Raw genomic sequence first — 13,207 nt, 5'->3', positions numbered from 1 at the left:
AATGATCATTGATTCCCTACAGCAAAAGACAGGAATAGAGGCTTCTGCATGTTGACTTTAGTGTGCTGAACGCAAAGTTGTTCATTACATTCACATCTTGCTTTGTACTACTTTGCAGTGACTCCAAAGTCATGGACAAGCAGCAGAGAGAGACCCCAAATATTGAAAGACTTTCTTCTGTACTCACTACCGCTTGCAAATCAGTACAAGTCAATGGGGCTGCTGTAGCAGTAAGTGCATTTGACATTCATTAAGGCATTCTCTGTTTAATTAGTACCTTCTGTCCTCAGCTATTAAATGATGGAGGAGTTATTTACTGCAATAAAAAAAATCAAGAAAATTCCAAATGACTTGGCTTCCTGAGAACAAAGAAGTTGAGGGGAGGTGGGGTAGAGAAAAGGAGAGCTAGAAATCTTCTCTGCTTTCCTGGTGCTACCTACTTTCTTGGCATTACTTGATGGCTCTCATGGCCACCAGGTGGTGAGAACTTCCATGATCAGTTGAAGTGCCCCAAAATATGCCATGTCCTCAGCAGCCACAATACTGCTTAGTGAGCTGCCTTTCTAATCATTGTGGACACACGTTTGTTGCACTACAGGTCTCACCTAATTTGTTTAAGACACTTATTCCTGTCCTGAGAAGTTGGGAGCTCCAAGGCTGCTGATGGGCAAAATTTTAAAATCATAATAAATGGCCAACGGCTTAAATGGAAATGAATAAAATTAAGAAAACATGAAACGGCAAAAGGAGAATGACACAATAAACTGAATCATGATGAAAAGAAAAATGCCCGTTCTTTATGCCAAATAGATAAATGGAACAGAATAATTGTTGCCAGATGTCTGAACATCCAGCGTAAATGTTGGATTTGAAAGTTGTTGCATGCTAGGAATCAGGAATCCACAGTTTCTGTCTCGTGTCATCCATGCCTTTTCAGCTCTCCCGTGTGTCCTCCCCCACCTGCCCTGTTCTCCCAAGCAGTTGTCCCAAAGTCTGCATGTGCATCTCTACTATGTCAGTCTGCTTGCCCCTTATGTGTCAACCACTTGAGCTGTTCCAACTCCCGTTGAGACAAATGTGCTTTCCCAAGTTCTTAAACGGCAGCTCTTGTTGGTAAAATGAAAATTCTAAGCACAGCTTCCTTCCCAAATCTTGGAGTGTGACTGAGACACACTTTGGTAGCCGCGCCGTTCCCCTTGATCGGTCTTACCTTTGCTGCCCCAAATAAATGTCGCTGTTGTGGTATAGCTCTGTCCTGTGCTTTTGATCACGCAGGAGTTGCGAAAACCTAGTTACGCAGAGATCTGTCAGAGGACAACCAAGGACCCGTCACCCGTGCAGCCCCCAAAAGAACAGAAGCCAAACACTGTCACCTGTGGGAAAGATGAAAGGAAACCCACAGAAACACTAGAGAGAAGCAAAGAACCCCCTCCTGTGAAGTCCAATCCAGGACAGCCCAAAGACCAGAGGAGACAGCCGTCAGGGCGCAAGTCCCCACCTCCAGCCGTTGGGAAACGTCTGACGAAAGAACAGAGCACCCCTCCCAAATCTCCTCAGTGAAACTAGTGCTTAGGAGGAGGTTTTAAAAGTTCTCACCATGAAGTAAACCCATGTTGCCACTCAGAGTACAAAGAATGAGTTGCTGGTTAGGAGCTTGCAGTGCGTATTATGTATATGAAATGCCTGCAAGGTAATTATTTTTTGTTTCTTTGTAAATCAGATTGTTCCTCCAATTCTCTTGCTCTCCACCCCCCCCCCCACCAAATTCCCCTTGAGCAAATGGTCTACTCTGTCAGGGTTTAATTAATCTAAACCTTACATTTAGGTTGGTGCTGAACTGGAGGTGATGCCTAAAATCCTTTTCTTTTCCCTAAAGGGAAGACGTATTCATCCGGGGGTGGGGGAGAGATCAATTTTTTTTATTAAGCCTCCATGTGGCTGTGTGAATACAAGCTCTATCTAATGAGTTATTTTCCTAATCTATTAAGCAGAATAATGCTGCTGTAGTTTTTAAATAACTGGTCTGTAAGTACATATCTTTAAAAAAAAAACTCCAGAAGACTAGTAACAGCAGCAAATATTTTGAGTGCAAAGAAAAGCAGGTGTTTTATAAGCAGTAAGACAAGTTTGATGTTCGGTTGTTTTTTTTTCTTTTTTAAAATTTTGGCTGCTGTAGCACATCAAATAAATTATACTTTTAAGGTTTCAAAATACGTACAATTCTAATGTTTTAAATTTCAACCATTTTTCCCCCCCTTGACGAAATGTGAACCTGATAAAGATCACCTTCTCTAAAAGGTTTTGTTTTGATGGACTTGCAAGCAAGTAACCAGCTTCTCAATCCAGAATAAAATGGTTTCTTGAATTTTCAGGAAAAGAGAAAACAAAGCACATTGTGAATAAACAATAATAATAATAATAATAAAGTACATAAGCCCTTGCAAAATGGCAGGTGCCTGCTAATGGCCGTTTTTCACAAGATAGCACAATAGCACTCTTGTGAGGATGATCTCAATTCCCCCCCCCCCCAAGCCGGAGTAAATTAATTTTGAGTCACTACTGTCCTTACTGGTTTACCCCTGTGCTCTGTGTAGGTTTTTAAATCTATGCTCAAAGTGCTCTTTGAAAGAGTTCATATCTTAATCGGCCTAAGTGCTGACACCTTTCTATACTTGCATACATTGGCATATGGATTTAATTATTATTTTTCAGTCCATGGGATAATGGAGTTCTCTCTCTTTTTTTGCGTGTGCATGTATGGTAAAGGAAGAGGTCCCTGTTTCTGTCTGGAGTGAGCTTTGTCACACTTACTTACTTTTAGAAGTGGCATGCTTTCTGAAGGACAAGGATGCACTAAATTAATGAGTTTCTAATAAAGTTGACTATAAATTATTTTTGTTTTTAAATGCCTAAAGTTTTTCTTTGAGTGTTTAAGCAGCAGATGGTTCGGATGAAAATGTTTTCCTGCTGAATAGTTTATTCCACACAAAAAAAGGAGGTTTATTTAAACAACTGATTTTTTAAAAGAATTATTTCCATCCAATATTTAAAGACTTGAATTTTATTTAAACTTGAAAATGACTTTGCCTTAACTTTTGTATAAGACAGCTTATAGTTACTGAAGTCTGACCCTCTCATGGGTTAGTGTGGGTGGCATATACAGAATTACTCAGTTACAGTATGTATGTATTGTCACTGGTCTTACTGGGTAAACACACTGTAGTACAGGAAGTAGCGGCAGTTTTTTGTAATATACCTTAAAAGATCTTAAGCAGTTGATCTTTTTCAAAATGTTGAAAATCTGTAAATGGAAATAGTCAATACTGTATTAAATATGTGCACTTGGAAGTGTGTGCTTTTGCTTGTACAGGTGTAAATAATCAGAACATATAAAAAGGTACCATTAAAAAACTGATAAAAATTATTGATATATTATAAATGTTGCTGTTGAGCTGGATGTAGATAAACTAAATGTTGTGGTTTGAATATTACTTTAATTTGTTTTTTCCTTGTTTCTTTTCCTTTATTCTGGTGTGCTGAGCTGATTCTGCCTCTTCGCTGCAAAAGGGAATTGGAGAAAGTCTGTCTTAAAAGCCCTGACATTTTAAAAACTCTCTGGAAAGTGTGTATTTTGACCAGTATGAAACATGGTTATGCAATGTAATTTTCAACTCTGACTTACAAGCTGCGATTATTATTTTTTTAAAAGAATCGGAATTGGAAAGAAATGACATTGCCACAATTACACAGCCCCAACGTTTACTCAACCACTCTTAAGGCCAAAATATTAGCAAGTACATATCTCGGGATTTGTTCCCTCATAAAACACGTAGGGCAGTTGAATTCTTGACATAGGTTGCTGCTATTTTAATTGTCCTCTTAAAAGAATAATAATAAAAAAAACCAGCCTGCTTTTTGCACTGCAGAATTTAAAATAAGCAAGCTGGGATCTGTTTGTTCCTTCCTGAAAAGGCACACTTTGAGAATTCAAAATCAACAAACTGGGACTGTTGTTGGGTTTTAATGTTTATCCCTTACCCAATGAGCAGTGGGGAAACGGCAGCTAGATTGGGGTATGGTTTGGGCCAATGGTAAGATTCCTTTGTTTGCCTGTTGAAAGCATGAAGGAAACAGCTGCAGATGAAGTGGGAAGTGGCTGCAACGAGTGTGTGGAGCTAATCATTACAGCCAGCTGAATATATGCAGACCAGCAGGTGGATTCTTACTGTTCTCATGCATTCGGCTGCCACTTGTGCTAGGATAATACACTGTAATTCTCACACCAATAACAGTCTGTGTAAAAGAGTTTAAAACTTTACTGCAATAGCTTTATAAACAATAAATAAATAAAAAGCAAAAAGTGTCATGCCAAATAACTTCTCCAATCACTTTAATACTTTCCCAGTCAGACTGTATGGGGCTGCTGGAACAGAAGTTCATATCCCACAGAGTGTTTTACATACAGCTATTGAGTTCTGCTAATTTTTATTTTATTTTGAAATTTTAAAACCTCCCCCGAAAGCTGAGATTCTGGTTAGAATGATCAGGCTGGGCCCATTACAATTGGACTCCTTCTCCACCCAACCACCAATCCTAATTAGTAGGATTCCTTTGGTGCTCGTGTATAAAGACAGCTTTTCCTGAGGCTGTCTGTTCAAGAAATGTATTTAAAGCTAGAAATTTTTGCTTCTGGAGGGGGGGGGATTACAATAATTTTCCACCCAGCTGCCCCACCTCAATTTTACATACTGTCACACAAAAAACAAAACTTGTCAGGCTCATTTATTTTTTATTTTTTTGCTTTTTATTTTTTATTTTTGCTGCCTCTTAGCTAAACACACATAACCAGTGGGCAACAGGATGCCCTTACTTGTGAGTGTGATGCAGTGTATCATGAACAACCACTGACTGTAGGGGTCTTCACCAGCCTCTGTATCCCTTTCAGCTTGCTGCAGCCCTTAGGTATTGTGTAGCCTGTTACACTGATAGCAGCAGACAATCGAAGACACACCTGGCGAGGGCAGCAGCTGCCAAGTCACAAAACAGGAGGTGTAAAATGGAGGCCTTCCCCCCCCCCCCGAGGGTGTTTGTTTTTGTTCTTCTTCCATTTAAGACTGGAATCAAGCTTACATGTAAACTATTGGTAATTTAAGTTTCCTTTTGTGTCATAAAATGTACAACTGTCTAAAACTGTAGGTTATGAAAAAAATAAAGATTTAGGCACTGTTGAATTTCTCTTTTTTTAAATTAAACTTCTTACAACAGTATTTTTCCACTTCCTTTGTCTTTGCACCCACTCGTGTGTAGTTGTCGTCTTGCTGCTTCAGAGACACATGCCAGGAGTTCCTTTGCTGCAGCTGTAACGTTTCTGCGAGTTAATGCGCTTGCAGAGCAATAAATGCTACACCCAAAAAAACTGGACATCTTGCCCATTTGTGCAAGGAGTTTGCTGCTTCGTGTCTAAGCTTTTCGACCAAAAGTCCATTGCGGGTTCATATTTGGCAGATTGTGAGAGCAAAGTTTTGGGTGGTGGGTTTCTGTTTTGCTTTAAATAAAACCTTGTGTATGAATTTTGGATTGAAATGCGCTACGTGACTCTGATTTTCCACAAACCTCTCAAATATTGATCAGTAGCATTTTGCTTATGCCTCAGTTGTATTTGATGCCTCTCCAGTATGAATGGATTTTTCGGTGATACATGCTGCGGTTGAACTACACATAACTCTTCTAGAGCTGAGCGCCATCAGTTAATCCTAACCATGGGTGCTGCTCTAACCATCCATAAGCAAGATGTACACATTTTCTGGAGCACTTCTGAGCATTATTCTTATTTTCTGCCCTCCACCTTGGCAATGGGAAATCAAATGTACATCATGACCAGGTTAGTTCTCAAAGCGGTATTGCCAAATGGTCTGTAAAGGCTGCTTCATTTTCTTAATAGCGGCTACTGTGCCCAGAGGCAATTACAGCTAACCATTCTTCTTGGATCTCTGTCTCCTTGTTTTGTGAAGGAAGAGTTGTTATTTGCTCACTGAAACCTTCACGGCCGCCTTCTAGAAGGAATAAGGAAATCCATAACCTGCCTTTATTCCCTTGTTCCTTATAGTAAAACACAAGGAGTATTCGCCCAAGACAGTAAGCCACAAACCTTGATAAATCTTAACTTGCATTAGCTGTGTGCTTGTGCAGGCGACCTGTTTGAATAAGTACATAAACAAGCCAAGAAGAGGATAGCTAGCTCCCAAATCTGAACCCAGGATTGTTTCTAACAGGCCACAATTCCTAACCAATCTTAAACCCGGTGCTATTTTTCTAGAAAAGGGTGTCAGAACTCACCACGAGTGCCTCCCTTGTTCTCTTATGGCAATGGTGCCTGAACTGAGTTCCAGCTGGGGAAAAAAGCCCTGCTAAACCCAAGGGATTGTTGGTTGATGTTGAACCCTGGTTTGTCACAAAGAAACAAACCATTCTGTTGTGTAACATCCTCCAAGTGTCCCTCTTTTCCAGGGACATCCCTGATTTAGAGAAGCCATTCTAGTTTGCGATTTGATCCTGGAATGTCCCGCTTTTCCTTATAATGTCCCTATTTTCCTTGGAGAAATACTGCCGTCTGAAGGCAAACCTGTATAGGGGAGGGTTTTTTAAAAAATGTTTAATGTTTTATTATGTTTTTATATATGTTAGAAGCTGCCCAGAGTGGCTGGGACAACCCAGTAAGATGTGTGGGGTATAAATAAGAAAATTATCATTATGGAATGGGATGTCCCTATTTTCATCAGAGAAATGTTAAAAGAGTGTATGGCGTAATGCTGAAGGAAGTCTTACTGGTTTACTTCCCTGTTTGCACAAAGGAAGTGGTGAAGTAAAAGTGATTGAGTTGTGGCCTTAGGATTTGTTAAGGGTATACTGTTTTGGCATGCATTTTTGTATTGTTCATTAAGTTACAAACTGCCCGGCTGGTCCCCCACTTCTGGTTAAATAGTGAGTGTGTGTTTGTGTGTGTGTGTTACTAGCACATCTACAAGCAATTTCCACTGCATTTGTGTATCACACAGATAATGCCAAGGTTGCTGGTCTGATCCCCTTATATCAGACAACTGTATATTCCTACATTGCAGGGGATTGGACTAGATGATCCTCAGACTCCCTTCCAACTCAACAATTCTATTATTCCTGCCCCAAGTGTCCCACCATAGTTGCCTTTTGTTGTAGCCCAACTCCATGTAACACAGGCCTGGCTTCCTCTTAAATGCATTGTTTTACTTATAAAGTTCATTGGATCTGCAGCTAGAAAGGGAGTCTGAAGCTCAGCAGCAGCCAGTAAGGCTGCTGCCTGATCTCTACATCAGTGTGTGAAATTAGTCTGTATCGAGGAAGTGGGTTCAGTATTAATGCTGTTATGCAAAGCTTCACCCAGTGTGTAGTCATGGTCTCTGTAAGCATCCCATTCATCACAAACTGCAAATCCAATGTATGATGTGCATGGAAAGGTTCTATTGCAGACACCATGAATGCAAAGGCTGATGCAATGAGTGAGCACTTGGCAGCTACAATGTTCAGCCCCTTTTGGCTCCCGTGGAGCAAGTCCCCCTTGCCAATGGGACTCCCAGCTGAGGTCAGGAAGTGCAACAGCTACTCGTGGATATTTTAAACCGAGTTGTGGGTGTTCTTCTGGGGAGCACCTGGCACTTCTGTGAGTGAACGACTTATTTTCATTTCCTTGTACCTGCACCAAACACCTTGGGCTTGTTTCTATAGCAGGGGTGGGGAACTTCAGACTGGGGGGCGGTGGCGAATGCAATCCTTCAGACCTCTCTATCTGGCCCGTGGGGCTCTCCCCGCACACCCATTTACAAGCTTTGCCTTTCATGATCTCCGAGTCTCTGCCTGGCTAAAATAAGACCTTTAAATCTAAGAATACCTTTTGCTTTCTTGGCTGGAGGACAGGAAGCGTGAGTGAGCAGAGACTAGCCCCCACTGCACAATGGTAATATTTACATCTTCCACCCACTTTTGGCTCTGGTCCCGCCCACCACTTGTACGTGGCCCCCCCAGAAGGAAATGTGGCCTTTGGAACAGGGAGAAGCCAAAAGGTGAACATATTGACATGAGCTAATGGCTGATGTCATTTATATTCTGATTGCTTTTGCTGTTAGCATGACACCTTGTTCGGTGTGTCATTCTGATGTCATCAGAAGCTACACGAGCATCTTTTTTTATTTATCGATAAGCGGTTAGCACATCATCATGTGCTGGCTTGACTACAAAGAGTAGGTAGCCTCTTGGGGGCCATCTCAATTCAAGATGTGCTTACCTCACTAGAAGCAGTGCCCTGAGCACAGAGGCAGGTAGTGATGCGGTCAGTTTCCCAAGCAAATACTGTGAGATCCAGAATCTTGGTGCTTTTTGAGTAATTGCAGAGGGAGGAGTAGGTGGTGCATAGCCTGCGGATTCAGCTGCTCAGCCGAGCACTCTTTGCATTAAACATTACTAAGCTGAGCAGGCATAAATGTAATGCCTTTGCAGTGTCATAAGATGCCATTTTAAATGCCCCCTGTGCTCAGAGCCACCATAAGCACATACGTTCTCCCCCCTGCAATAAATGGGATGAAGGGCACCTGCAGCCATCACTGCCGCTGCAAATAGGACCTGAGGAAGGAGAGCAAACAAATATTGTGTGGCGTAGTATTTTGTTGGGGGCAGTATTTTTTATGGGGGTCATAGGAGGTACTGGTGGGCACAATGTGTATCACATTAGTGAGCCCTAGTTTAAAACAGCCTCTCCACGTTCAGTACAAATGCACCTTTCCACACTAGGAGGAACTCTAAATACAGTGGTACCTCAGGTTAAGTACTTAATTCGTTCTGGAGGTCTGTTCTTAACCTGAAACTGTTCTTAACCTGAAGTACCACTTTAGCTAATGGAGCCTCCTGCTGCCGCTGCACCGCCGGAGCACAATTTCTGTTCTCATCCTGAAGCAAAGCTCTTAACCCGAGGTACTATTTCTGGGTTAGCGGAGTCTGTAACCTGAAGCGTATGTAACCTGAAACATATGTAACCCAAGGTACCACTGTAACCAGTTTTGTCATCTCACCTCTTCCCTCTCCTCCATCAGTTTTGCAAGCGTTTGATAAGTGTGTATGCATTTATTTCACACACACACACATCTTGCACTTTAAAAGATGCACCTGGACATTATCTACTGGTGAGCAGCCCGCTTGAAGCATGACAGGATGACAAGGCTGATGGATGTGTGCCTGTCTGAGGACCAAGTAGGAAATCTGTGATCACAGCACAGTTGAAGAAACCGCTGCAAAAATGTAACGTCTCTGTCTTCACCCTTACTTTCTCTTCATCAGCGAACAGACGGTCACCAAGACAACCAAACGTGCTTGGTAGGATCTCAAGGTCAACGATTTGGGCATCAACAATGAAGTGTAAAAGCATCTTATTAGCTTTGCCACTTCTCAGAGATAAAACAGAATCCTAGATCCAGGAGTCTTAATCTGGTGCCTTCCATTGGCATTTAGAAAAACAACACCTGACTTTTTCTGTAAGACTTTGTGCTCTGGTTCCTCTTAACCTTAAAGAGTGATCTGAAAACATCTTGGAGAAATGCCTGCTGTTGGCACCCAAGGGGTGCATGCATGGGTCTCCTGACACACGTGGTGGTCTCATGTGCCTTCACACCATACCCTTTGACCCAATCAGTTGTAGGTAGCACAGTGAGCTGCTGCCACTGCTGTTTACAGGGCAGTACACCAGGGAGCAAGGGACGTGGGTGGCACTGTTCATTAAACCAGAGAGCCTAGGACTTGCTGATTAGAAGGTCAGCAGTTCAAATCCCCGCGACAGGGTGAGCTCCCGTTGCTCGGTCCCTGCTCCTGCCAACCTAGCAGTTCGAAAGCACGTCAAAGTGCAAGTAGATAAATAGATACCGCTCTGGTGGGAAGGTAAACGGCGTTTCCATGCGCTGCTCTGGTTCGCCAGAAGTGGCTTAGTCATGCTGGCCACATGACCCGGAAGCTGTACGCCGGCTCCCTCGGCCAGTAAAGTGAGATGAACGCTGCAACCTCAGAGTCGGTCACAACTGACTGGACCTAATGGTCAGGGGTCCCTTCTTTACAGCAGGGAACAAGGCTATAGAAAAGATTGGTGCAGTACAACTGCACCAAAGAAGCTCATCTGTTGCTCCTGTTGGTGCAAATGTGCCACAACAATCTCCCCCGTCACCCCCCAGTAAGCAGCAAGCATGCAAGGCAGCGGAAGTTGGTGAGTTGTGGTGCCCCATCACACTGATGCCCACTGCTGTCCATCTTCTACCAGTCCTTTAGCTGCACTGCCTCCTGAATGCTGTGTGCAAATCATAGCTGCGCCTTATCCCAGAAGGCCCCTCCTTTGTAAATAAGGCTGTAATTAATTATTGCAGGATATAAACCTCCAGCGCTTGTGTTCATGTCCATGTCAGGTTTGGTACTGAAACGTAGAACACACTTCCGTGTGCTACAGCGTCAGAGCATTCATTTAGGTTGTGGGTTTAAAAATAACCAGTGGAAAGAAAACGCCGCCATGTATCCTCTACTCTGCTGTAAGTTTTAAATGATGCTGTTTTATTGTGTTTTTAATATTCTGTTGGGAGCCGCCCAGAGTGACTGGGGCAACCCAGTCCAATGGGTGGCATATAAATAATAAAAGTCCCCCTCCTTATGGGAGTTGCCCAGCCATGCCCTTATCTAGGATACTGTAGGTCGTAATAAAAGTTTTCATGTGTCCCACCAACCTTGGATCTGCCCCAATCTCTAATCCCACCCGCCTTACAATCTCACAACCCTGAGAAGACCAACTAGGAAGCGGGTATACTGTACTCACAAGTAACATGGCTATGCTACTGGTCCAGCTGTGTTTTGACCTGCCCTAAACTGATGCGACACCTGAAGTTTGTTTGTGTTTCTTGTACACAATTTGGGACACCACAGGTGGTTCATCTACGATTTCTGGGCTGAATCACAGCTGGCTGAGAAGGGGGGACGGTGATGCACACAGACTCATTTCTCTGTAGCTTGCTGTGCCAGCTTTTGTAACTCTGCGCTGGGTCATTAAGTTGCCTTCCTCCAAGTCAAACCATTGGTCTGCCATTCTGAGCTCGAGGTGGGGAACCTGTGGCCCTCCAGATATTTTTCAGCCATGGTGGGAGTTAGAGTCTAACAACAGTTGCAGGGCCAAAGATTCACCTTCCTTGTTCTAAACAAATTGTCCGTACTGCTGCAGGTCCAATCACCTGTGGCTTGATTCTTTCAACTGGAGATGTGGAGGATTCATTGTAGGCCATTGCACATGCAAAGCATGAGCTCAACCACTGAGCCTATGGCTGCTGGCAGGCCTCGCAGTGTGGGCAGTGATCCCATTCTATCCCATTTCCCCAAGGAGCTTGCCAGTGCTGACAAGGTTTCTGAGAGCTGTGCTTCAGATAATTAATGCTCTATTATATTCTAATTATTCAACCGTTTCCATGAAGCTTTGGGGGAGGGGAGAGATTCCATAAAGCTTTAGAGGTGATCTTTTTGTGCTACTTTGGAAATATAGCTATGAGGCAGTAAAAATGCAGCGGAAACAATGGTATGGATTAGCTTTCTCATAAACTATTGTCTCTTCTTGATTACCCTTTAAAATCTTCCTCTTAATTAACTTGCTAATTGCAATATAATTAAGTTCTTAAGACTCTTATTAATTCTGCCTCTCCAACCCCCAGTGTTCCAATACACTATAAAAAGGACTATTGGATGCCGCATTTGGGACAACTTGTTTAAAGGTAGCATTAAAACCTCGGAGCTTTTAATTTTTTTTTTAAATCCACAAAATAACATTTAAGCATATCCACACTCTTTAAATATTTACAAATAGTTGTGCTGAAATTTGATTTGCTTTGACAGCTGAAGAGAGTGCAGATGTCTTAGCAGCAGCTTAGAACCACATTAAAAGCTCTGCTCCTACCCAGATGTATTTTAAAGAGAACTCTGGGGACAGAGCAAAACAATAGGAATAAACAATTTGATTGAATGAGCAAGTATAGCTTCCTTAACTGGGAAAAATATATTGTCCTATATGCACACATATAGGCACTTGCTATATGATACAAAGAGTTACTTAGAATGATGTCACCCTTCTAGGGATCAGCTCTGCAACCACCTAGTCTTATGAGGGGCTGTGATACCCATGAAAGCAGATGGGATATGCAAAGTGGCCTTCAGTGTGAAAGGAAAGGGACTTTGTGTCTGTTCAAATATCCTTTGCGCCCCCCAGAAATGGTCTCTTTCAGCTTCTGCCTTCTGGAAGAAGGTACAGGGTCATAAAGACTAGGACTAGCTGCCTGAGAAACAGTTTCTATTCAAATGCGATTTTGCTTTTAAACGCAGTGTAAGGTAGTCTCTACGGGAGTATATTGTATTTAATTATGGGGTATCAGAGTTTTTAGGGGGCTAACCAGGCTGGGACAGCAGGCTTGTTGGTTTTTGAATGTCTGATGTAGATTTTTTCAGTTTTGTTGTTCTATATGAGACAATGACAATAAAGATTATCGTATCGATCACATATGTTGCAGAAGATACTAGTGTCTCTACTCTGCAGAAGATATTTTGTGTCTCCCCCACCCCAGTACAGGCATAGTTGCCCCACAGAATTCAGTGGGAGTCACTGACTTGCATGGGGGAGACTGGGAAGAGGCAAAACGGAGCCCTTTCCTGGGCTACTCTCAAGTATTTCTAGCCCCTCCCCCAGGGATCCAGCGCCTTAAAATTTAGCACCACGGCGAAACAACTGGGGATTTGATCATCTCCCTCTTCGCTCTTCTTAATCACTTGAGCTCCTCTTACTTTCTCATACCATTTCCCCTTGTTGCCAAGCAATCATAACACCACGAGGCACAGCAGAATTAGCTGCCCATGTGTGTCCTTATTTCACTGTCTAAAAGGAAAGCCGCCCTCCACGTAGCTCACAAGTCGCTGTGTGCCCACCCTCCCGTTAATTCACTTGTCGATGTATGGTGTATCAGAGGAATTAATACTATAACGTGTGGGGGGGGGGTATAATATATTTTTCCCTCCCAAGAGATCTGTTTAAAAATTGACCTATACTTAGCAAAAAACTAAAAAAAAGAAAATGCAGCAATTCTGCAATAGGTGCAATCTGTATTTGCTGCTCCATCAGCTC

The 13,207-nt window shown here is 42.6% G+C and overlaps 1 protein-coding gene across 1 annotated transcript in view; it reads left to right on the top strand.

Annotated features, from left to right (window-relative positions):
- Positions 1–5,231, top strand: part of LARP4B (La ribonucleoprotein 4B) — a 67,471-nt gene extending 62,240 nt beyond the window's left edge. Inside the window, exons 16-17 of the mRNA XM_080974081.1 lie at positions 119–230; positions 1,276–5,231. Of these exons, the coding sequence (XP_080830207.1) occupies positions 119–230; positions 1,276–1,560 (397 nt within the window). The 3' untranslated portion in view covers positions 1,561–5,231. The remainder of the gene's footprint in view (positions 1–118; positions 231–1,275) is intronic.
- Positions 5,232–13,207: the final 7,976 nt, after the last annotated feature.

This window comes from Podarcis pityusensis, assembly GCF_964106645.2.
Source record: "Podarcis pityusensis genome assembly, chromosome: 12".
Lineage (NCBI taxonomy): Eukaryota > Metazoa > Chordata > Lepidosauria > Squamata > Lacertidae > Podarcis > Podarcis pityusensis.
The sequence above is the reverse complement of the archived record's forward strand: the minus strand, read 5'-3'. Positions and strand labels throughout refer to the sequence as shown.